This window comes from Saccostrea echinata, unplaced genomic scaffold (assembly GCF_033153115.1).
Source record: "Saccostrea echinata isolate AGI-Se365-2 ecotype Australia unplaced genomic scaffold, CSIRO_AGI_Sech_v1 ptg000001l, whole genome shotgun sequence".
Taxonomy (NCBI): Eukaryota; Metazoa; Mollusca; class Bivalvia; order Ostreida; family Ostreidae; genus Saccostrea; species Saccostrea echinata.
Window position 1 is genome coordinate 46,164,567 of NW_026889750.1, and position 26,953 is coordinate 46,191,519.

At 35.2% G+C, this 26,953-nt stretch overlaps 1 protein-coding gene across 2 annotated transcripts; it reads right to left on the reverse strand.

Annotated features, from left to right (window-relative positions):
- Positions 1-26,471, reverse strand: LOC133192909 (uncharacterized). Of its 2 annotated transcripts, XM_061328919.1 has the most exons (23): positions 26,139-26,471; positions 20,121-20,339; positions 19,660-19,881; positions 19,243-19,443; positions 18,306-18,530; positions 17,166-17,600; positions 16,834-17,064; positions 16,485-16,703; positions 15,156-16,133; positions 14,131-14,343; positions 12,622-12,852; positions 12,240-12,464; positions 11,714-11,944; positions 9,273-9,485; positions 3,933-4,172; positions 3,582-3,794; positions 3,212-3,439; positions 2,900-3,112; positions 2,452-2,709; positions 2,059-2,265; positions 1,534-1,761; positions 1,109-1,333; positions 1-526 (listed from the first exon to the last, which is right to left on the reverse strand). In XM_061328919.1, exons 1-23 carry the CDS (start codon positions 26,428-26,430, stop codon positions 288-290), a joined length of 6,186 nt encoding a protein of 2,061 aa, XP_061184903.1. In that variant the 5' UTR covers positions 26,431-26,471; the 3' UTR covers positions 1-287. The 2 variants fall into 2 exon arrangements, with proteins under 2 accessions (XP_061184903.1, XP_061184907.1); XM_061328923.1 differs by lacking the exon at positions 12,622-12,852.
- Between the last annotated feature and the right edge of the window lie 482 nt (positions 26,472-26,953).

Consider the following 26,953-nt stretch of genomic DNA (forward strand, 5'->3'; position numbering starts at 1 on the left):
ATTTCCCCATCATCAGAAAGGACATCTTGTTACTTTTGCTGTGAAAACTGCTTTTTTACTCCTAAATTTATCCTTGTCTTTTGCTTCTCGTTGTTGTCCGAAATGCACTTTGTAGATTTCTGTTTTTTTCCGATTCAGCGTTATGAACACCTTGTCCATTCAGGTCATATTGACGCTTGTACGTACATGAAGAGATGTGAGACACGTATTCTTACACAATATTTACAGTTTGTTTTAAACATGCATGCCTTCAAATAACACATCCGAATCTCTTTCTAGAGAAGAAGCTATTGTAGTCTTGGTTTTGGATTTGGATCGCCTACGCATGCGCGCTCGCTATGGCTGTAGATTCCTTGGTTACATGACACTATGGCAACTGTTCTTTGGCGATAACAAACGATGTAATATCCTGTGTTTTCTCGGCCCGGGAATATGTTACTTCCGTCCTCTTTACCGACACAGGAGGGGAATTTACTTTCACACCGTTCACAATTCGCTCCGAAGCACTGGTTCTCTACGTATTCACCTTAAATAGAAATAACTTTTCAGTTGAAATGAACTGTACAAAGTTGTAAATACTACGACGATGTTTTTAGCTATTTTCTATGGTTTTTTATTTCTATGCTAGTCTTCATTTCGAGAAATATTTACATCCACTGAATATTTTCTTCTTTATTTCTAAAGAAAACTATTGCCGTTTATCAGTTCATGAACAACACTAGGCATATCACCTGTACAGATTTCTTGATAAGTGGCTGTTCCATCAATGAAACGTACTATGACGCACATATCATAATAATTAATCATTTTAATCCTACTTTAAATGATTATTTATACAGATATAAATATAAACAATAAAATGTCTTTCTTTGGTTGTTAGTGCGGGAATTAACGTCGCAGCTATTGCAGAAAAAAATTACATAATCCGCTTACGCGGGTTATGTATTTTTTTCTGCAACAGCTGCGACATTAATTCCCGTACTAACAACCAAAGAAAGCATTTTATTGTTTAAATTACCGCTTGCTTTGGAAATGAACTAATCAACTTTTGTGGACTATACCAAATATTTTCAAGATTTTTAGGTAAGATATTTAGTTAACTACTTACAAGGTGACATTGGTACTCTTCTACGTTTGGCGCAGTCGACCATCATAAATAATTGACAGCCGACCGCCGGAGAGGCAAACAGCTTTGGATAAGAGCATTCTCTGAGATAAGGTCGATCCAAGCCCGTCACCATTGAAGGTTCACTACAGTTATAATATCGCGCACAGTTCTCCGGATCTTGGATTATTGCATTTGGATTCTCACGGCAAAATTTCCCAAGAATCTCTAAAATACAATGAGAAATAATTGATTCTTTACCCTATAACACGTGTACCTACGAACAGTAAAGCCTAGAACAATGAAATGAGAAGTCCTAGCTATACATAATTAAATTTGTACATGTACCTTAATGAATGCAGAAAAATTCCCTGTATAATCTTACAGTTATATGTTTTACAAAAACTTGTTCAAATACAATAACATACGTCGGTCGACTCGATCCGAGCAGTCTCTGGTGGCCGGGTTATATTTAGACACTTGACACGCCTCTACGGACACGGTCCGGTTCCTGTAGCACTTGATGTAGTACTCGGAGTTTGGTTTGTTAGGGTAGGGGTTATTATTGTCCGGTAGGTTAATACAACTTGGCAATCGCTCCTCGCATGGCGTACAGTCCGTGGCATTCATCTCACAATGGTTCTGAAGGTAGTCACCTGATGGAAGATAAGTTGTACAATTGTTGTGGAAGTCAGGTTTTAGAACAATGGAATATAAAATGCATATAGCACACAGATATTCTCTCTCTCTTCTCTTACAAAAGGGGGGAGGGGTCTAGTCTTGAGAACATGACTAGTTTTGATGCATTTAGCCTGCCACTCACAAAGCAAAATGATATAAACTCGGACTGCTGATACTTTGCGAATATCCTGATTCATATGATAAAACTTATAGTATATAAAACCTTAAAGATTCTCAAAACACAGACTCGGTATTCTTGTCTCTGTACTTACAAGGGGCTCGAGGTTCGGTACGTTCCCCGCAGTTAACGTCAGTAAAATTCCGACACGTCATGGTGGATTCATCAAAGAGCTGTGGATATTTACATTCTCTCAAGTGACTGTTTCCGATCACCCGTCTACAATCATAATACTGAGCACATTGGAAAGGATGGGGCAGAATGGCCATACGATTATCACGGCAGTGCTGCTTCACCATATCTGTGAATACAAAGAATCACTATATGTACTATAATGCATATCTATTACTTTTACGGCAATATTTTGAATTCCCTGGGAGGAGGTAAATAGAAAAATACATACTAATCAATATTTTGTAGAATGAATTACTCTGTATATACCAGTTTCATTTTAGATAGTGTAAACAGGAAAAAAAAGCTATTTAACCTTCGGTAAATTCACGTCGCTGTGGTGTAGCTTCTGTGACGCGCCCGATACATCGTCTTTGTCTGGGGTCAAAGATTCCCTCCTTACATGCCTCAGTGACAATGGTTCTTCCCTGGAAGCAGAGGGCGTAGTTGCTGGAGGGCGTGTCCAAGCTTATAGGGTTAAGGCCGTCTGGCAGGTTTGAACAATCAAAATGACGCTCGCGACAAGGTTTACAGCTAGGATTGGATGGTGGACAGCGATTTTGTAAATAGTCACCTGTCAAATGTGGATTCAGAGATACTAGTAATCAAAAAACAAAACCAAAAAAAAACAACCAAACAACTAAACAAACAGAAAACAAAAAAAAAAAAAAGAAAACAAAAAACAAAAGCAAAACAAAACAAAAAGAAACTTTCAAAGAGATTGTACATCCAAAGATACATTTGAATATGTAATAGATTCATACATGGAGCCGTGTACTCTCGCCGTTTTCCACAATCCACCATTGTGAAGTTCATACAAGTAGATGACTCGGCATGGAACAGATGTGGATAGGGACATTCCCGGAGGAAAGTTCGCTGTTTGATACTCTCTTCACCACAATCAAAGTACTGGCCACAGTTTACGGGATTCGCCCTTATTTCTCCGGGATGGGCCGTACAATAAGCCCGTATCACCGCTGTATAAAATAAAATACGATATCAATAAAAATTGTCTTCAGGTTTGTGTAAACAAATATAACTGCATAAAATTCAATTTTCTTTTAGGACTAGAGTACCTGCTCCGATTTCCGTTCTACATTTCCTTTGCACGGGATCGAAATATCCCGCAGGACATTGTTCCACACTGACAGTCCGCCCCTCCCAGCAGACGACGAAAGTGTCCGTCAAGTCTCTTCCCGGAATTGTGTTGTTTCCGTTCTTTAGTCCCACGCATGAAGGTAGCCGCTCCCTACAGGGTATGCAATTGCGGTCCCCGGGCTTACAGCGGTTCTGGAGGTAGTCACCTAAACATGCGGAGAAAATCATTGAATAAAGAGAATATAAACTGCTATATTAACACAGTAAATGTAACTGGACCACTAAGAATGGTTATAAATTTTAAAATTTTCTTGAAGTTTTGAAACGAAACTTTTTGAAAGTACTCACAAGGATTAAGTGGCGCAGTTCTGGCTCCACAGTTGACAGTCCTAAAAGTTTCACATCGTTTTGACACCTGATCATAAAGGTCAGGGTACTTGCACTCAAACAAGTACCGTCCATATGCACCATTCGGCCTCGAGCAATCGTAATATTTAGAGCAATCTGTAGGGTGTTCTAACTTCATACCAGGGTTAACTTGACAGAAGGCTTCTGGATTGGCTGTATATTCATAGAGCAGTCCGTTAGAATTTTAATTTTCACAGTTGCAGAAGCCTTTTAAGTGAATTTTGCGGAAAATGAACTTTAATACATTAAATTTTTTAACAATAGTTTTCTTGTGTTAATTTTCATATTTACCTGGACTAATTTCGGGTGCAGCAGAAACACATGACCTAGTAATTGGATCAAACACCCCCCCTTCACAAGTTCTGACAAAGATAGTCCGATTGTTAAAGCAAGTAATGTAAATAGACCCTCCCTCGTGACCAGGGGCCGTGTTGTTTCCGTTAGGAAGACCTCTACATGATGGAATACGTTCTCTGCATGGCTTACAGTTCGGCTGTCCAGGTGGACAAAACTCATTCTGGATATATTCACCTGAAGAAATATACAAATAATAAGTAACTTGACAATAGTACATACTGCCTACGAGCACAGTCAGACGTTTATGGATAATTTTTACGAGTTGATGGTATCAACTCATGTTATGTGACTTGTAAGGGATTCCCCAATGTATCGAAACTAATCACATTTTCATTTGAGTATTTTGCGTACAGGTTCTTGTATAATATTGGTTTATTTACCGTTTTCATAATCTACAGAACAAGAATATGTTTCCTGATATGCTTTAAAGTGTTTATAAACATAAATATTTATTATTAATTTTATTGGAATTTGTGTCCATCCGCGAAAGAAAATAGTGTTAGGGGCATGCGGTCAACAAAAGTGACATGTCGTGCAAACAAAGTTTTGATTTATAAATCAATAAATGTTTTATATAATAAGAAGTATTTTGAAAACAGATTTTTAAAGAAAATTCACAAAATTGAACATTTACAAACCAGGTTATTTTTAAAAGATTGACGTGCTGGTGGTATATAAATAAAGTAATTCTTGCGCTGTTATGCTAATGAACAGAGCAGTTTTTCCGCGTTAGTGATGAATCGTTCAACACAGAGAACACTTCCTATGTTTGTAAACAAGGCGAGAAGTATGCAGTAAGGAAGGTCGAAGTAAATCAGCTTCTAATCTCAAACGGAAGAAATGAGCTGTACTAGTTGAAAAAACAATTTTAAAATTAAAGTTCTTATTTCTTGTGCAAGCAATAAAATATTTCGATTGCTTAAAGGGTCAGATTTTTTCAGCAGCGGACAACTTTGTGCTCCAATTTCTTTTTCCCTGTTAAAAACACTATTGAGAATTCCTGTCTTCCACAATCTAGATCTGTTTCACAACAAGCTTTAAATACAGCAATGGTCACTTAACACGCCTATGATTCTTATCTCAATTGTCGGCACTACACTGGAAAGTGGTTTTCTTTAATATGTCCAGCTATGTTTTGCTACCAGATGCTGGCCATGTTATAAAGTGAATTAATAGTACTGAAGGCGATAAATAAAAACCAAAAAATTAAGTGGGATGTTATTGATAAATTAAATGTGAAATGCATATTTATAAATGTGAAATGATCAAGAAATCAAATTAATTCAATAGTAGATAGATCATGTAAATAGTCAATATCATGTCATTGTGATGAATTTAAAGTCTTAAGTCGAAAAGCCGAACGAATTTTTAAATGCATACATGTATCAATGAAATTCAAGTAGTTGAATTTCAAGAAAGGCTAAACCGAGAGAAATGATATATAAAATGTGCATGTCAATTAAAGTCAAGTAGTTATATTTCAAGAGTGACTAAACTAACCGAAATAACATATAAAATGCTCATTTCAATTAAATGTCAAGAAGTTGAATTCCAAGAGTAGAGTAATCAAGAATATTATTGTGAATGATCATAAAAGACAGGGGGCTGAATATCAAGAGTGGCTAAATCAAAAGATTTGAAATATCATATGTGCATGTAAATTTTGAAAAAAGGAGTTGAATTTCAATAGTAACTAAATCAAGAAAATTGAATTATGAAATCTACATATAAATGAAAGTAAAAGATGTAAATTTTAAGACTGGCTTAATCACGAGAATTGGAACATATTGATGTGCATTGAAAATGTCAAATTGTTTGTCAGTTTAAGAAAGCAGTGAAAATATTCAATAAGCATGTTAATGAAATAATTCAATTTGCGCTATTTGTAAATAATAATTCCCTATTTGTAATACTATAGTAGGTTTGACCTATTAGTTTTAGATATGTGTGTTTAAGGCTTTTTCTTTTTCTTTCTTTCTTTCTTTTTTTTTTTGTCTATTTAGGAGTTGTTTTAATACTGTTATATGATTTTACAACAGTTGTGCCATTTGTCCCTATTTGAAATTTCTAGTCATTTGATATATAATATTTCTGTCAAATGACATCGAGTGACCAAAAATTGTTCTCGGTAGTTTTAATGATGATAGTCCGTGCTCTGTGACCATTTCAATGATGGTATCCTTTAATATTTTGTAAAAATACAAATTACTTTAAATGCAAGCTACATTGCCATTTTATGAAAAATCCCAAAACTAGCTAGTATTATTTGTTTTCTATGTTTAAGGGTTCGATTTGTGATAAATCATCATACATTCCAGTAAATATTAAAGAACAAAAATAAATATACATGTTAAAAATACATGTTGCAAAAGGTGTAAATAAAATGATATAATTTTATTTTTCAAAGAAAACAAAAAGAAAAGATTTTAAAGTGATAGCTTTCATCATTGAACATAATATCACATATCCATATATGGACTAGAGACCTCAACTCATTTAAGAGGGCTGGGTGGTCGTGGCCATTTTTAGACTATATTGATCTCCTTTAGAAGAAGAGCTCCATATAAAGATATACAAAAATGATCAAATTTTAAAACTAAAATGTATGAATTTTTTCTTTGCCAAATGATAGTTGACAGCTTAAGATATCATATCTAAAAAAGTAAGTTATATCTGATGGTTAATTTGTTGACCCCCAGCCTCCTTAAACATTATATAATCAATACCATCAACTCGTAGTAGTACTTTCAGTACTTTGATTATTTTTTGGCCTTTAAAAGCTGTTACACACACAGCAAGATTTGTATGATGAATTATACTTGTATTAGAATACAAAATCTTTTCATATAGTGTATCATAAGACTATTCGAATCTTTTCAAACTGTATCAAGAATATTCTATTTCTTAAGACAAATCATATGGTTCTGTATATATACATGCCAACTAACAACTAAATTGTATGACAAAAGAGATGACTTTAGCTTTCCATCAACAACTAAACTTTCCTTATTTATGTAGACATATTTCGCTTTCACCTGCATATGTGTTCATGTCTCTCAGCATTCAAAACTCAAGAGCATGCTCCGAGTAAAATCAATTTCTAAACCGAGGCAGGATACTGACAGATAAGTTGATGTTACAGGGATTTCAAAACCTCGTTTAAAGTCAGCATTTCGTAAAATTCTATGGTTGTTATAATGACTTTGTTAGCAAATATAATCTATCATTGGGTCGTATTTTGACTGCCATATTTCATACAAATTGTTAGGCCTTTGTTTTCATACTAATTCTGACAACGGAATATTCCGTCTACCTGGTCAATATATAGAGCTCACGGCGGGTGTGGCCTGTCGACAGGGAATGCTTACTCCGCCTAGGCACCTGATCCCACCTCTGGAATTTCTATGGGTCTGTGTTTTCTGCCTTGTTCACAGATTTGTATTGTTTTGTAGGTTTTTTTTTTTTTAGATCGATCACGGTTCGTTATAATTATCTTCCCCTTTTTTTTATTAGCTTATTCCTTTTATTAAGCGAATCAGATCAAAACACAAATAAAAATATTTTTGTTTTTATGGTAGAAAACTAAAAAAAATAAATAGAATAAAGGAATTACTAAAAAGAGTGGTTCAAGAACTGCTAAAATTATTGCGGGAAAACAGCACGTGAATTTATCCAGATTTACATCTTATAAAATTCGTATTTTAGTGTGTACAGGGGTGTAATATAATACAGAGGTATTAATAATATTTGTATTATAATTCAAGTCTTCCTCTGTGGACTGGCCTTATTCATGACATTTGTATGTCTTACAAACTTTTTAAAACATTGGTGATCTAGAGTTGTAGCCATTATAAAACACAGAAGTAGATTTCTGAACCACTTTCTAATTCTTACTTATAAATAGGAAGGCAGTGCTGCACAGAGGGTGGGGTGGGGGTGGGTGGGGGTTGGGGGAAAAGGGGTCTCGATCCAGAATGGTAAAATTCGCCGGCAATGACATCACTGTGCTTTAGGCAATGTATCTTTTGCTGTTATTTCAATACTGAGATGGAAAATGTTATAATTTTAAGTGATCGATAAAACCAATGAGCACCTTATTTAAAATATTCCAACGTGGCACTTTTTTGTAGCAGTCCCTCTTCTCGGGCCTTTCCGGCAAGCTCGGAAATTTTTTTCATCTTTTGTACAAAATGGAGTCCCTTCCCATCAATTAAAGTATTGGCTACACGGGGTTGATTGTGTATTTAGGTTAAATCACACGCTACATTCATTGAAGTTTAGCTCCAGACTATATAGATAAGGGGTTCCCCTACATTTCAATGTCTGTGAAAAAACGGACACTTGCATAACACATTTGAGGTTATTTTCCGAGCTTGCCGGAAAGGCCCGAGATGGTAGTTAAGAAAAACTTTGTAGATTTTAATCAATTTTAGAAATATATTATCGCTACAGCCTTGGCCTTAGTAGCTGGTACTATTTTGTACAGGTTAGACGACAAAACACGAAACTTCAGATAATATGTATTTTCTGATGATAATACGAAATTGACATGGTGTCTTTTCCCAGAATGCCATACCGTGAATTCGAGCATGCATATTCCAGTTAAAAAGACGAACGTAGTTGCTAGAGCTCAAGAGCACTAGCAATAAAAGTCATCGAAGATTTCTACTCAAAAATGGTGCATGCATACATTGAACAGCGCACTCAAAATTATGCGAATTCCTCCATGTCATCCGATTAGCGTAATTATATAAATACTGCATGTAGTTGAGTGTAACATTGGAAATTTTCACCCCTCAAAAACCATTGTCAACCTCGGCTGCGCCTCGGTTGACAATGGTTTTCTTGGGGTGAAAATTTTCAATGTTACACTCAACTACATGCAGTATTTATTATATTATACTGAATGTTTTAAACAAATACGTATTACAGTGAACCTTGTGCGCATAAATTCTGCGCAGTCAATATTTTTTGGAATATCACCCGTCGTCAAGCAATGTCTACTGTTGCTATGCTGGAGGGCGTGGCTTCATTATTCAGCGGGTAATAGTGTTTTTTAACAAATGTTTCTCGACGAATCAGATTCAACTAATTAACTTGAAAGTATAATATCATAAATTAGCGCATTTGGAATCAAGGTTTCACATGTATTTGTTTTAATCATGTTAGGATGTACTTGAAAAATGAGGACAAAAATATAACAGAAGGCGCTAGAATAAGATTACCGCTAAATTATTTTGATGATATCTATAAAATACGTAAGTCCAAACTTACAGGGATCAATAGGGATTCTTCTTCTGCCACAGTTAACCTGCATGAACGGCCTACACCTCTTGGCGGCGGAGTCGTACAGCTTTGGGTACTCACACTCGTCCACGTAGGAGCCGTATTTACTGTTGGGAAGTGAACACTCGAAGAATCGGGCACAGTTGTCCGGATCAGGCAGCCGTTCGTTGGGGTTACGTTTACAGTAGGCAATTGGATTTCCTACAGGATCATGAAATTAATTATGACTGCATGCAAATTTATTGTCAAAAAATAATAAGATAGCCAAAAAATATGAATATACGTATGATTATAAGGAATAGAGGAGAATTTTCTCTTTCAAGAATCCTAAAGTATCAATTTAAAAAAGACATATTTAACGAAGGATTTCATTTTATACAGTGCAATTTAATTAATAAATTTGTCGTAAAGCAAAACAAAATGCATGATTTATTGTTTTAAATTTAACAGCATACAGGTGTACATGTATGTCATTAAGGGTGAGTCAAGGTACGTTTCTGGGAATTTAAACTGAAATTCATGCGATTCATTTATAAAATAAGATATTTTTTTTATCAAGAATTTCAAAAAATTGCGACTAGAAAAAAGGCGGACAGTAATATTCGAAATGTTAAGCATTACGTAACTATAGGTTTAAAGGCTGAATTTGAAATTAATGTTGGACAAAAATATCAAGGAAAGACCTCTGCTTATACATTACAGTCTACGAATCTAGATAATAAATTATGATGCTAACTTACATCACAGTGGTTATGAATTGACATTAAAGAGTTATTTTTTAGACTGAATACAAAATATTAGCGTAATTTGGATACAAATAACTTTTATGAAATTAAGAAAGAGCGAGATACGACCCTTAATTTTGGTGCAGGTGTGAATAAAATATATGAAGCAAAACAAATCTAAAACCAACATACAAATCAGTATTGAATAGCGTGTATCTTCTTTACACACGCAGTATTCCAAAACTGCATCGTAACTCGATATGGTTATTACTGCAATTTCAAGTTTGGACATTAGAGTTCAACCTTAAAGGTGCTTAGACACAGATTTGAAGTTAATATTTTCTCAAATTTTCTGTATAATATCACGACTTATATATTGCAATAGCATTTCACACGAAAATATAATTAAAAACTTATTTTATCTGGAAATTATTGGAACTACGAATTCCTGGACGCGTTTGATTTACACATCCTTGCACTTTCACAAATTTTATCTTTATCCCTAACATTTAAGAAAAGAAGCGATTTTGTCGTGTATTAATGAAAAACATTACATCTATAGTCCAGAAAATTCAGAGTAGAAATGTGCGAAAGCAAACCCCCTCACCAATATCGTCAGCCCGTGCTCAGTGTTGTGTACAGAGTTTAACAAATTGAATACACCCGTGAAACGTAAACTGTTTTTGTAAACAGGGCACGAGCTCTGTTATTGTTAATGTTTATGATTCACCGGGTGTGTTCAATTGTTAAAATCTGCACACACCACTGAGCACAGACTGACAATACTGTGAGTGGGTTTTGCTTTCGAACATTTCTACTCTGAATTTTCTGGATTATAGTTTTAATATTTTTCATTAATACACAACAAAATTGCCACTTTTCTTAAGTATTAAGAATAAAATTAAAATTTGTGAAAGTGCAAGGATGTGTCAATTAAACGCGTTCAGAAATTTGAAGTTTCAATAACTACGAGATGAAATAAGATTTTTATTATATTTTAGTATGAAATGCTATGGCAACATATAAGTCATGAAATTTTACAGAAAATTTGAGAAAATATTAACTTCAAATCTGTGTCCAAGCACCTTTAAGTTGTACCACATTAAAAAAAACCTGATTGTTTTTTTTAAATACATGTACATTTAAAACTGTTGTACAAAGTTCTTGAAATTTATAAAATCAAATAATATTTCTTTTATTTTTTTAAATTTAATTTTTTTATTGTATTCTTGGTTAATATGGCACTTTTTAAACTCTAGAATAAAGTTTTGACCATACTCCTTAATTTAAAATCATTTTGTCGTGACCAGAGTTTCTGACTAGAATTTGTATATAATGAACTTCATTCATTAAGAACATCAATCCATAGCTGTGAAAGACCAGTCCTAAACTCTATCATATGCAAAAAAGCTCTACAGAACTTATGTTATTTGTTTGAAAATCCGACTTTAAATAAAATTTTCTGATTCTGAAAATCCCTGAACATTTTACCATTTCCACCTCTGTTTTTACGAAATTCTAGCGATGTCTAGGTAATATTGGGAAACGCAGTAATTTTTTTTCCTTTAGTTTTTACATACCTAATAATTCTTTTTATTGTGTTTTAATTTAAATCATTAAGTTAAAAATACAGGGTTTAAAAGTAAGATAAAAAAGTTTGACGATTGGATGCTTAAGTTACCTTACGTATATTTAAACACTCACGAGAATCGACAGCTGCTCTACATTGTCCAGCGGCCTCATCGAACACTCCTTTGGGACAGGTCATGACCCGCAGCGTTCTCTCCGACTTACAGATCAAGTATTTATTGGGCATGGTTGGGTGCGCATGAGTTCCGTCCAGAAGGTTCCTACAACTTGGTAGTCTTATATTACAAGGAACACATTTGCTGGGGTCTGCCTCATTACAGGGCTTGTGGGAAAACTCGTAGTCGCCTAGATGTGAAGTATATTTAATTTTAGTGCAATTCATGACATGAAAAGGCTAGAATCGAATAATGCTAAAAAAATTATCAAATACTTTCTAATAACGACATGCAAAGAATCAATTAGATTAAATTGCCACTTTATAATACATTGTGATTACCTATGTTTGTGTTAAATTATATAATTGGGAAATAAATTTGGTAGATATTAATTGCATCTTTGAATGCGTTTAATTATGTTTAATATAAACCAGTTTCTGTGGCATATCTTCGTATAAAGAAAATATAAAGTAGGATTAACATACATGGGCTCACTGGCTCCATTCTTAGTCCACAGCTGACAAGGTCAAAAGGTTGACAGGGCGTGCCGGTGTTAGTGTCGTTCTCCGACACGAGCAGGGGATAGGGGCATTCCTGAAGGTAATTTCCGAGGGGTGTGTTCTTCTGTCTGCAGTCGATGTATTGGTGACAATTGTCGGGGTGTGGAACCACAGCAGAAGGGTTTGATTTGCAGTATGGGGTGGGGTTCACTACAGAAAAACAAAATAACCTTAAATATCTTATGACATCTCATTATCGTTCTCCAAATCATTTCACTAGAAGTAAAGTTTAGATTTTCTTGATAGATATGTGTAGGTCAATAATTTGATGAATCGGCATCCAAACTGCAGACAATGCGCTACATACACGAATCTAATCCCATACTACAGGTACCAAGGGCGGGGTCAAAGTTCGGCGCCAAAACGGGACACTGTGTAACCCTCTTCGTTCGCTCGTCCATGCATTCCATGAAGAAGTTAGGTTTACCCGGAACTGCCTGGGGTCCGTCCCTCTTTCCGATACAGCTTGGATGCTTGGCCTCGCACGAGGGACATGATCCAGAAGGGTCTTTACAGATTAGGTTCATCTTATAGTCACCTGTTACAAGATGTTACTGAATATAGGGGTCCACAGGTGGTTAAGCAGGTTAAACTACCACAATTTAGCGTGCGTCTCTTTTCTTTATATTTTTAAAACCCTCTATACACTAATGAATCAATTGTTTCCTGGACATTGATTAAGTTATCTCGTTAAAAAAGTGTAAACATCGAGTTTATCTATGTACATGTACAAAGTACATGCATTTTATTTTAACGTGGGGTACCAGCAATTAAACCTTAGGCAAAATTTTCAAAGACGAACAGAAATGGAGGATATTACTTAAAATTAAGTGTTCAATAAATTAATTTTAGTCTTATAGTTAAACACTCACGAATTCAGAATGTTTGAATTGATTACAAATTTAGTAATATACTGCATGTTTCCTTTGTAATTTTAGATTTGAGAGCAGATCACTTCAATTGCAAAACGAGAGGTACTGTGAGCACTGAGCTCACAAAACAATACTAGTTCCCCAGCTCTCATATGAGTATAATGACAAAGTGCATTTCTTGGCAGTATGTAAAATGAGTTTCCGTGGAAGTTCCATTGATTTTCATTCAGGGGTTTAGGAAGAATTGCGTGAACAAAATCGAGTATAATGGCAAAGTCCAATGGAAACCCCAAAATATCTATCCGATCAAAACTTAAAATAGGAGATGCACAATGGCACTATGTAATAAAGATTCTGTAAAAGCGTCGTCAAATGTTGTTCAGTGGTATAGGACGAATTGCGGAAAAGAGATGGGTACCCCCAATTTCATAGAACGTGCTTTTGCTATGGGAAACCCCCGGTATGTGTCCGATCGAAATGTAAACTAGGAGATGCACAAAGCCACTATATACGAAACATATTTTGGAAGTTTCATTGAACTGTATTCAAATCGTGTAAGAGGAGTTGCAGATAAGGGATGGCTCCCCTAAGTGTATCAGACGGGCTGATCACGTACTGCCAAACACCTGCATCGCAGTGCAACCCCCCCCCCCCCACTTTTCAAGAGAAGACATGTTAGAACTCTTCAGTGTCCAGTGTATAGAGGGTCTTCATACTGAATACTAGTAAATGCTATAAAATATTTGTGTATATATCTTTATATATTTTTATTTACAAGCATATATATGAAAATATAATTATATATTATTTATGTTTTTATTAAAAAGCATTAGTCTCCATTTATATGAAATGGTCTTGACTATACAAATTAGTATACTCCTGTAATATACCGATGTAATGAAGGCTTCTTAGAGCCTGAAGCAGCTCTTTGAGATGATACCTACACGGTGCTTTTGGTTCGGGACGGGTCCCACAGTTAACCTCCCGATAAGATTTACACGAGTTGTTGTAGCTGTCGAATAGATCCGGGTACTTGCATTCGTGTTGGTATTGGCCAATCAGAGAGTTCCTGTTTGTGCAATCAATGTAGCGCGCACAGTTGTCTGGATGGGCCATTATTGCTAGTGGATTTTCGGTACAGAATGCAACAGGGTCGGCTGAAAATAGGAGTATCAAAGCAAATTAAGTGAAAACATCACACTTTTTTTATTAAAAATATACAGAGTTTTGAAGATAAATCAAGCAAACAAGCTAAAAGCATAGCGTAGAAAGTGGAAATTCTTAGGTCAATCACACTACTGACAAATCGAAATAATTAAAATGAAATTTAAGAATTACGTATTATTCTGTTTTCAGATGTGCACATATATATAATCAGTGCTTCAGTACATGCATGCAGTTCACAAATTGAATGATAATGAAGTTAATCGTAAATACCCTTTTATTTACATTTACCAATGGCTTGTTTATATTAACCATACCAATCAAGTTCGGGGCGATATTAACATAATGAAGGTATGACGTCATTAAGCGGCTAATATATATAAATTAGATTTCTCGATTCGGAAAAAGAGGACAGAATGTGTACACAATAAAATAGATTCTTGGTAAATGTAAATACATGGAAAAATTGTCTATTTAATGTGTTGTTTATGATGGTGATAACTACCCTGTAATCACGTGATAGTTCTAGTGACTTTGCTGCTTATCCAGATTATCACGTGATCAGGATAGGTACATGTATCATCATAATAAACACCAGATTTGGACTATTTTTCCTTAAATGCTTGCTTTGAGGATTACTGTTAAGAATTATCCATGTACCAGCTAATGCTATAAAGGTGCGTATGTTTAAGTCACAAGTGCGAGTGCAGATATACATTTTGCATTTGGTCAGCCCTTCATGTATCCACACACCATTTTATGCAGTGTTCCAAAAGCTAGCTATCGCTCCAGAAAAGTTTCTTACATGGGTTGAATTGAGGAGTCCTTTCATCGACACACCTTTGACTGATGGGATCAAACACCAATGGGGAACATGACCGCAGCTGAGACATCTTGTTATTTTCACATACAATAAAAAATACATTATTTCCTGGTATAGCCGTGGGCCCGTCCGGCATTCCCATACAGGGGGCAACAGCACAGCTCCGCTGTTCGAAATCAAAGATGTATGGTTTACATGTGTCATAACCTATGAATCTATTGTTATTACAGATATAGAACTCAGTGGCGGATCCTGGAATTGGATTAAAGCCGTCCTGTTTGCCGGTACAATCTAACTCGCTAGGAGGCGGATTATCCCGCAAAACGGGCGGAACCCTTGTTGTTGGCCTAAAACTAGGCGGAGGTATCGGTATATTGGGTAATCCCCCATCCGGTAAAAGACCAGTTCTTGAGACAGCTTCTCTTGGTTGGTTTCTGTTAGCCAAGGTAGTAGTACATTTTCTCATCACCGGATCGAAATAGTCTGGACTACAGGAACCTGAGTCCACCAAAACGTTTCCTTCACAACGAATGAAGTCAGTATTAGACTTCGGCATCGGGTGAATTCCATCTGCCAGTCCGTCACACGGGATAGTATCTGCCCTCGGTCTGCAAATTCTGTTGACGGAATCATAAAAATTTGGAGAACAAGAGTCTTTCCCGGCGTATATTCCTTTTTGGCAGAGTATATAACCCATTTCATTTCCCGGCATTGGGTTTCTCCCGTCAGGTAGGTTCTCACAATTGTATTCTGGCATGCTGCATTCAGCATTGATTGGGTCGTACGTGTTTGGTGCACAAGATCGGAGACTCAGCACATTCCCGTTCTGGCATTCTAAGTACTCAAAGTTATTGTTCGGGACAGCGTGGTTTCCGTCCGGCTTCTGACGACAGCCGTTATAGCGTACTGCGCATGGCACGCAGTTTGGATCTTCACAATACTGGTTTTTCTTCCATTCGCCTATAATGGTCAATATTTTTACATGTTTTGTTAATGTAAGAAATCTATTGACTAGAAAATACAATTGAGTATAAAAATGCTACATGTGCCGCATTCAAACCCAAAGATTTCTACATATGTATTAATCAGAATTGACAAATATCTGTGTATGGAGGTTATAGTATGAAATTTTACCAATATGAGCTAAATGGAACATGCAGATTTTTGTATGAATTGACATGTTTATTATGCTATACATATTAATATTAATTTTACTTAGTAATGAAACTAATCAATGGAAATACTTTTTAACGATTAAACAAGATACTGACTATTCTACCAGAATAGCACAAAATGTTAAATGTTACTTACATGGGTCTCTCGGTTCGTAGCGCCACCTGCAGTTAGCTGCCTCACGCTGAACACAGCTCAGACTTTCAATGTTAAATAGCTCTGGATATGGGCATTCGCGTAAGTACCGACCGAGGACGGGGTCCTTCGTCATTGAGCTGCAGTTGTAATACCTGGCACAGTTGGCGATGTGGGGAAACACTCTTGTTGGTCGCTTTTTACAGAAAGTGTCCACAGAATCTGCATTTTTGATAGAAATTAAAACCTTTCCTTATAACTTTTTCAAAGAATGTGGAAATTAAAAAAAAAAATTCGGTGAGTACTTAACCAAACCGTTAAAAAGAGATGAAAATGCAGTCATGATTCTTACATGGATCAAGTTCTGTGGTGCAAATTCGAAGGTTTGGGTCGTATACACCGTATCGACAAATTCCTACCGATATGGTTCTTTCTTTAAAACAAGTGATATAGAAGGGCGATAACTCTCTTCCAATAAATGTATTGTTTCCATCTCGCATGCCCTCACAAGATGGCGACCTCTCATCACAAGGCAACGCACACATCGGTCCTTCACAAAATCGTTGGGAATTTAAATACTGGCCTGAAATGGATGATGTTAATTGAAAAATAATCATGCATTAAGAAATTGAAGATATGAAAGAATATCCGGTACTTTTATTCTTGACTTTTTTTTGTACTTACACGGAGCTTTCGGAATAAATCGGCCTTTACAGTTAACTTCCAGGAAATCCTCACAGAATCCACTCTCCACTGAGAACAGTTGAGGATATGGACACTCGTCCTGGTTAAGTTCAAATCCTTCGTACTGAACAGCATATCGAGAACAATTGAAGTATCTAGCACAATTGTTAGGATCCATAAGTAGCAGACCCTCGTTCCCGCGACATACTTCGTTCATCGTCGACAGAGCTCGTGGAAAGTCGGATCGCTGGTTGTTGCTGCCGCTGCCCATCAGATTGTTAACATTTATGGAGGACCGGGTGTTGACGGGGTTTGGTACATTAGGTGGTGGTGGCCTAGAACGGTTAACGTCAATCATAGGTGGAATGCCGTTAATAGCTTGCATAGCTAGCTCTTCTGGGTCGTAAGGAGCCTTTTCAGGGAACAAGGTTGGTCCTGAGGAAAGATCATTGCATTATGATATATAGTTTTTCATATGTAACGTGATTAAAATGTGTATGAAGTCGGTTATCATAGCAATGGGTTTTTGGCTCGATTCTATTTCCACAAACCTGTGGCTGCTTCCTGCAATATTCATTCGTTCCCGCGAATACAATACCTAAAATTTATAAAGTGACACTAGATTTAATAGTAACAGTTTTGGGATCGTTCTCATGTGTGTACTTATGGTGAAATGTTCTCTATGCTCGACGGAAATTACTGATAAAAAATACTATTAATCTCAAGGAACAGAGTAAAAGTAAAATGAATTCCGATATACTTACGGAACTTAACATCAAAAAGACAAGGTTTTATATAGATTCGTAAGTTTGGATGAGGAAATTCAAAGTTGATTTTTTGAAAATAAGCTTTAGATCCAAGAAAGACCGGTCATTTTCATTGGAAGAAGATTTCGGAAGAAAAGCGTCAGATCTTTATGAATTGGTTGAATGTTCGTCATTATTATCTATGAAAACGAGAGAATCAGCCACGTTTTTTGGAAATAGATTGAAAACAGAATCCCTTGGCGGTTGACAATTGGAATCAATTAATTGATATATTAAATAAGTTTTTTTTCATATTTGTTTCTTTACAAATAACCATCCATAAAAATTAGACAGATAACAAGGATGCTTGTTTAGAATTGCAACAAGGTCTTACTGATGTTTTCTTGTCCCAAACATCGTCGGTTGACGGGGTCAAAGTTATTGTTTCCGGGACATGTTAATCTATTGATAGTTCTTTCCCCCTCGCATTCAATATGCCATGGAGTCTGCTCTCTACCCAGGAAGGCGTTCTTGCCGTCCGGAAGTCCTTCACAGCTTGGGTTTTCTAGTTCACAAACCGGACAATCAGATCCGGAACACTGGTATTGCTCATAGTCACCTGTAACATTATACATGCCAGTTTTATTATATGAACAACTTGTAAAAATTATTCATAATTTGATAAGGTATAAATTGCAATAATGTTGGACACTTGTTTTATGAGAAAATCTACTATATAATATTTTTGTCCGTACTTGGGTGTGCAATAATTGTGTAGACAGTAATTGTGTATTTTACAAGGAACTGACTGTCTGCAGTTTGTTATTGTACAAGGTGTTGACTGGCTATGTTTGTTATTGTACAAGGTGTTGAATGTCTTTTTGTTATTGTACAATGAGATGACTGTCTGCATGTTATTGTACAATGTGTTGACTGTCTATGTTTGTTATTCTACAAGATAAAGTTGACTTCTGCAGTTTGTTATTGTACAAGGTGTTGACTGTCTATGTTTGTTATTGTAAAAGGTGTTGACTGTCTATGTTTGTTATTGTACAAGGTGTTGACTGTCTTTTTGTTATTGTACAAGGTAAAGTTGACTTCTGCAGTTTGTTATTGTGTAGGGTGTTGGCTGTCTTTTGGTTTTTTTCCTTTTTTTCTTTGTATAATTTTTATTTATTAAATTTATTTTTTTTTATTATTTTTATTTGTATTATTTTCTCGTTAAAATAAAAGGTAACTGCATTTTCAAATACAGATACTTATAACAAATTCTTAGTTTAAAAATGTTTCTTTGGTCATTCAAATAATGTTCCAAAGTTTTAGATCCTTACATGGCGCCTTATATTCGATTCTGCCATCGCACTGAACTTCTTTGAAGTCTAGACACGCCTGTTTAGTCGGGGAATACAGCCTTGGATAAGGACATTCTTTGATCATTCGCTTCTTGTCTCGACAATCAAAGAACTTCGAGCAGATGCCCGGATGTTCCATTCTTGCATTTGGATTGGTAGTGCACAAGATGTCTACGGCGCCTGGAAAATTTGGAAGAAATGTTAACTACCACAGAAAAAATGTTTCAAAATATCTATCTTAGTTCATTACCAGCAGATATGACAGCAGTTAAAAACAGAAAACTGGGTTTTGGTTGTATATCAATTTGAAATCTTCGTCAATGCCTTTTTTTAACTTGTTCCTGAATACACATATACATGTATAGAATAAGTCATACTTTTTGTATGTGAACTTACGTGGATCGACGTCTCGAGTACACCGCCCCAATACTGGATCAAAGACGCCATCTCGACAAATCTCGATTGACTCGGTCTTGTTGTTACGGCACATCAGGTAAAACTTGGTGAGAAGCCTCCCCTGGTATGACGTGGGACCATTCGGAACACCTTCACATCCGGGAACCAGATCAGTACACGGCGTGCAGTCCGGACCAGAACACTGATGTCTGACGTAATCGCCTTCGGAAAAAAAATCAGGCTCTTAACTTAGTGCTTTTCCTTAGGTAGTTAAAAGGGAAATGTTTAAAAAAAATTACAGGGAAAAATGAAGACGTTAATTTTAAAAGCTTTTGCAAATATGAAGAATCTTGGTAGCAGCGTAAGTCTGTGATGTCTCTTCTCCACAAAATAAAACCATTTTCAGCATACCGTAAACAATGCCCAACAACTTGCAAAGTTTTAATTCAGTGTAAACTTACAAGGGGAGAGGGGTTCTTTCCTATCCCCGCAGTCTACCGAGGCGTAGTCGTCACACCTGAGGGTCTCTGCGTTGAAGAGTTTTGGGTAAGGACACTCGTTTAGATAGGCAGGTTGGTTTGGAAGGTTATTCATGTTGCTGCAGTCGTAGTACTGTGCGCAGTTGTCTGGATGTAGCACCTGCACAGTCGGGTGATTTGGACAGAAGCTCCTCACGACATCTGAAAATATTTATATAAGAAGCGAATGGAATATTGTTGAGTACTGAAAACAAAGTCCAGCAAGTACACCTTCTGAAGTTAATGAGGAAATTCAAAATGACATATTGTTAAAACTGAAAACAAAGTCCTGCAAGTCAATTAGGACTTGATTCGTCTGAAGAATACTCGCATGATTTGTAAATGAAAAAAAAAAGAGAATAAAAGGCTTATGATCCACAAAGAAATGTACGTTGTTTGAATTGTGGGGTGTTTTTAATTCAAAAATGAAAATGCAGGTATTGTAAGTAGTAATTGATTTGTTGCAGACATTGTGAACATTTAAAAATATTGGCTTAAGACGAGATGCAGTGAAATGGTGAGTCAAATCTTCATTTATGTTAAATTTATTTTAGCTCCATATCTTTGCTTCTGATGTAAGTACTACCTGATCATGCTTGTATTACCATAGCATAAAACAGGTTGGGACCACTCGCCACAAAATGGGATATAAAAACCCGTTTGGGGTATAAAATCCGAATTGAGATATAAATTTTCAATGAAAAACAAAGCTTGAAATATTGAAATCTGCTTTAAAATGCATGATATGCAACAATTTTTGCTAAACAAGTGTTTTTTGTATCTTTACTGTTTAGAGATCCAAGAATTCTCCGGAATCAATCTTAGACTGTAGGGTCGTAGAAAAACTTTGTCAAAAGTTGTTGCATTAAATAATGTTTATAGATTTACAAAATTTTCAGCCAAAAATATTTTTCTTCCCTTTTTTTATTGTAAAGTTATATCCCATTTAGGATATGTACCCGAACGGGCTATTATCATATGTCCTATAGGCGAGTGGTCCCAACTTATTAAAACATCTCGGGATATGTATCTTTAATTGAAAGATGCCTGTAAATATGCCTACTTGCTTTAAAAATCGGATCCTCCATTGATAATTTACACATATCGATATGTAAATTTTAGGCAGAAAGGCTGAAACAAAACTAATTGAATATGATAATGATAATTGAATAGTGATAATGAATTGCTTACTGTTTCTTCAAATTTAGAGTGATTTAAATGTCTAATTAAAATTCATATCTTATGTGGGAAAAATGTTACTGGTGTCAATAACAGGAAATGCTCATGTTAATTGATTGTTTAACTTTCAAAAAAAAAAAGAAGAGTTTTAGCATAAATTAAATCATCATTGATAAAAACTATACTTTTCATAATATACAAGTTAATTACACTGCTGATCTGTTTATCTATCTAGCTGCCGTGATCGACATGGACGGTGGGTGGGTGGGGAATTTTTCGTCCTACATGAACAATTCAAATAGTTTAAATAGAAAATCTCTATTTTGAAGCAATGGGCAACAAATGTTGCTGAAGTTGGCAAATTTTATAAAACTAACCAAAGATTTTTTTTTTAAATGTTGATTATTAAAATAAGGATTAGTTGACCAATTACGTAACTTTCAATACAACCAATAGAGTCGTTTGGAAAAAAAACTTAGCTGTAATTTCTAAAGGAAAGATGTGATTATTTATGATTTTATCAGTGTTGAGTCGGGCAAAGAAAGATTAATAAAAATGAGCGATATACGTACATCAAATGATTACTTTAAACTAATAGAGTTACGACTATGCTGTATAAAGTGGTAGACATCAGTAATCATTTGACAGTACCCAAGGTTTCAGTTCTCTTCGTTTCATATATTTGTTGAACTCTAACTTGAATTCTTCTTTTTCAGGTATAATTTTGGCCACTGTATACAAATAATTCTTCGTTAAATGATATCGACATGCAAGATAGTTATTTTGTCGTGCAAAAAAAAAAGTCAACTTGCAAAATGACGTGCAAGAAAAATGTGTTCGGATAAGAATTAAGCAAATATTTAAAGATATGGCACATTGAAGTTATAAATTTCTATACTCTTGACTGTAACCTACATGTGAAACACACACATACACACAGTCTCTCTCTCTCTCTCTTGTATCTTTGCACGAGATACATTTTTATTCCATACTTGTAAACTATTTCATTCACCGTCCTCTGTTTTATTCTTAAACTCATTGTTCGATAACAAGAAAGCACAGGTTGTACCAGTTGAACTACGGACTCTGTCATTTTTTCCATTAGTTAAAAAAAATATGTGACAGACATCTTCAAAAATACAGGCTGAAAATAATGATTTTAAATTGACAAAAACTGAAACTTTAATCAATCATAAAAAACCCCAAAACGAATATATTTCGCAAATCAATCAAGTTCGTCAATCCCAATGTTTCTTAATCTGTGACAGCGTTGTATATTTGATAATGAATTGTATTCAGCTCTAATTTTATTGTTTTTGATCTAACAAACCAACATTACACTCAGATCATCTAATTATTCTGTAGATAATTTATTTCTCCTGCTGGATATTAATGTCAGATAAAGCACCCACTGTCTTTAAGTATTTAATATTTGGAATGAAATGCATAGATCACCAAAAAAATGACGTTTATTGAATGATTTTTGTCACGATACCTTTCATTTTAGTCCTTTCTTGTGTATAACATGTGTTAAATTACTGATACACCTATCACCGCATAGGAAATGGAGATGTAGTTCTCCTTCCTGGCAAAAAAGTCGCTGAATGAAATAATCAAAAAATAAAAAAGAAGGAAATCCTTCGTTAATTCTTTAAAAAAATGTCCTTTCTTAAGGTTTTGAAGTTTAGCAACAGTAGATGAAATATACACATTTTCATATAAAATAAATATCATTTGAAATTAAATTGACCACGGACACTGTTTATGTAGCAATATAATCGGGGTAGATAACATTAATGTACTGTACAGTTAGTCTGGTTCCCTGTCCTTGTGAAGCTTCCTCTCTCCCATCAGCTACCTCTCGTTGGCTCGCGTATATCACAGTGATAAGTACGAGAAATAGCGCATTTATTTTAATGCATTATAAATTTATAATTAAATGTGTGCGCTAAATATTTGTCCATTAAGCTAGAACTATTAGTTTAATTTGAAATAATCCTTGAAATATTTTTTTTTTTAATTTTACTTAATGTAAAATCTTGACGCAAACGAACCACAACTCTGCAAGGGAGATTGTTACTTTCATGTACTCTGCGACACTAGCCACTACTGCCTTGACGTGAATGAGCCAGGGAACCAGGCTACCATACAGTGTATACTATGAACAATTCAGATAGTTACGAATGTCAACATGGCGGATAAATTTAAAGCGAATAAAACTCGTCGATAAAATGTTGAATTTTTTCCTTTATTTGTGTTAATTTTTTGATATTGGAATTGACAAATACATTGACCAGCTCAAAAAAGAAGCATTTGCAGGTTATTTTTAATGCAGTTCCCAACTCTCTCCACAATCATGCTGGAGTGGATCCGCTCAGTTTTGCTACTTTGCAATTAAATGGGACGTATTCTAACTGTGGTGGTGGCCTGTGCTAAGTTAGATCACTAACTATAGGTTGTACAGCATAGCATTCAGGTTGGGATGGATGTAGGAATTATCTACTTATTGATAATTTGTGTATCTGACAATAGTGTATACATTCAATCTCTGCCTAAAATCTCCCTCAAAATTGGCAGGAAAAGGCAAGGGTATGCACAAATGTATTCATTTTTAAGAAGTCGATAAAAAAAAAAACCATTCTTTAATGAAGACCTGCATTTCAACGACTGTACATGATATTTAGATGATAATGAATTAATTCTAGAGGACGCCGCGGCATTAAGATATTTAATGAAAGGCGTAGGAGGAACTAACTCTAACTACTGTGTACCATTTGAAATCTAATGTAAAGGAATATGTCTTCTTGGGAGTGAAAAATGACTGCTGTCTCATTGTTTCTGCTTGTTTACACGGGAGAGTGATAACCCGTCAGAATGAATTAAAAAGAACATGTAAAGGTCAAAGTTTTACATTTAATGGAGTTTTAATATGTGAAGCAATATTAGCGACTAAAAATTCACAGGAAGGTTGGTGCTACATGATCACACAGAAACCAAAGAAAATACCTAGTAAATGACAGACGGTATTGATGAATTTGTAATTATAAATAAAGGCATGTCATGTGATTTCAATTACTTACTGAGTTAGGGCAACAGTCAAATAAAAATACTTTTAATCAAAAAAAAAAAAAAAAAGATATACATCTTAGCATTAATAATTTCATTTGTCAAAGAAAAGAGACACACCCTGTGAAATGGACTCATATTATATGTTGTGTCATTGTGTAGCGCCATTTTTACTCTTTAAAAAGCTATTTCTTCCTAAATTAAAGATCTTTGGCGTATTCCTTTTCTTTATCTCATATTTTATGTTTAGCAATTAAGTAACAAAAACACAGCATAATTAAAGAATGACGTCTTTGTTTTCTGGTTTCAAATGTAGAGGATCCTTCGTGTTATGTTTAATTGTTAATTATTTCTAAACTTCCCTCCTCACCCCCTCCCCCCACCCACCCCACAAAATCAAAGTTTCGATCCCTTTTTATATCCCAGTTGTTCTTTTTTCAGAAATTCTACAAATTTTACACAGTATGCCTTTATTATCCCTACACGTATCCTTGAAATCTGAGGCTGCATTTTTTTTTTAAACTGCTTGTGTCACCTGACGTTTTATGCATTGGGGTCACAATTGTATAAATTGCCTTCAGCACCAGTCTGCTTCTAATGTCCTTTACGTTTTTGGAGCATACAATATCACAGGTTTATTTAAAGAAATTTTAAGCAACATGAATATGTGTTATTGTGCAGAATGCCATTGGTAGTTAGGAGATCAACTAATTCACGTAAATCTAGACTTCACAAGATGTTGGGTTTGACAGGCGACAAACTACGTGCATTCTCTTAATATAAATGACATTAAAACTATCAACAATCTGGACATTTATTAGATTTTATTCATGGAATTTCCCCATGTTTTTAAATGCAGAAGAAATAAACGAAAATGTGCTATCAAACATTTTGTGACGTACATTCTATGAGTATTTGGCGTACATGAGGCCAGGGATTAAAGAGACTAATTTGAAAATAATCAGAATGTAATAAAATTTGTCTTACATTGGCGTGAGGAACCGCAAATGTCATCTGTTATTTTGATAATCCAGTCCACGGGGTCATACAAACTTAAAATGAGTTTACTTTTGATCTCAGTCTCACTTTTCCACTAAAAAGTGGGACAGAGATCAAAATGTAAGCTGGTTAAGTTTTATGACTCCAGAGTCTGCTGTGAGAAACTACAGCAAACACAATACTGAAGATGGGAATATAATTACTGAGGATCGGAGTATAATAACTGAATATAGTAATATGAGTACTGAAGAGAAGATTTAAGTACAAAAGATAGGAATCTAAGTACTGACGATGGGAATATAAATACTTAATATTGGAATTTAAGTACTGAAGATGGGAATTTAAGTACTGAAGATATGAAGATGGTAATAGAATACCTTAATATGGGAATTTAACTTATGAAGATGGGAATGTAAGCCTTGAAGATAGGAAAATATGTATTAAAGATGGGAATATAAATACTAAAGATAGAATAAAAGTCCTTAAAATAGGGATATAAGTCCTGATGATTGGAATATAAATACTAAAGACTGGAATATAAGTATTGAAGCTGATTATAAGTAATGAATATAAGTATAAGTGAGAATATAAGTACTGATTTAAGGAATATAAATACTGAAGTGAGAAATACTGAAGATGGAATATAAAAACTGAAGTTGGGAATACAAGTACTGAAGTTGAGAATGTAAGTACTCGGGATACCACAATTTGACTCACCCTGAGTGCTCTGACATGGTTGGTTACTGTTCTGGGGCCAGGTACACGTTTTGCTGTCGTAATTATAATACAGTGTAGCAGGACAGTCTATCCAGAAAGGCATTTTTAATCCGTTCGCATTCTGACAATGAAGATAGCCATTGCAGTTCCAAGGAATTCCCACGTAAACCTCTTCATTGGAACAAAAGTCAATCAAACCCGGATAATAGCCTCTTTTTAATTTAGCTGACGATAATCCAATTGTTAATACACTCATATAACACAGAGTCTGTAGGAACCGATTAATAGGCATCCTGAAATGTAATCAAAATAAACACAAAATAAAAAAATAATATAATTAACACTCAAGACTTCGCATTACGGTCGTTGCCCGTGTTTTTCACTTTTGAAGCAAAGTCACCTGGATTTCAATTTAACTTGTGGATTTCACGAATTTTAAGTTAAGAAAACATCTAACATATTGGTCTGATATTTATATAGAATTATAAATTATGCAAAAACAATTTCGTAACGGTCCTACATTTGTATAGGCTACTTAGTTCACGCATGACGGAACTTGGTTCGCAGTTGGCTCGCCCAATATCGAACAGAAAGGCTATGTTGGGAACAAAAAGTCAGTCATGGAGCTTTTATATGTATATTTACATATCTCATTCAGAATTCAATAGTTGTTGATATTGTTTTGTCAAATCGTAATCATTCATGACCGAGGAGATGACTGAGATAACAATTTATTAATGAGGCGTATTAATGATGCCTTGGAAACCAAAAGAACTTCCAGGAAAACGCCCAAACCTCGACCACTTGCTCACATG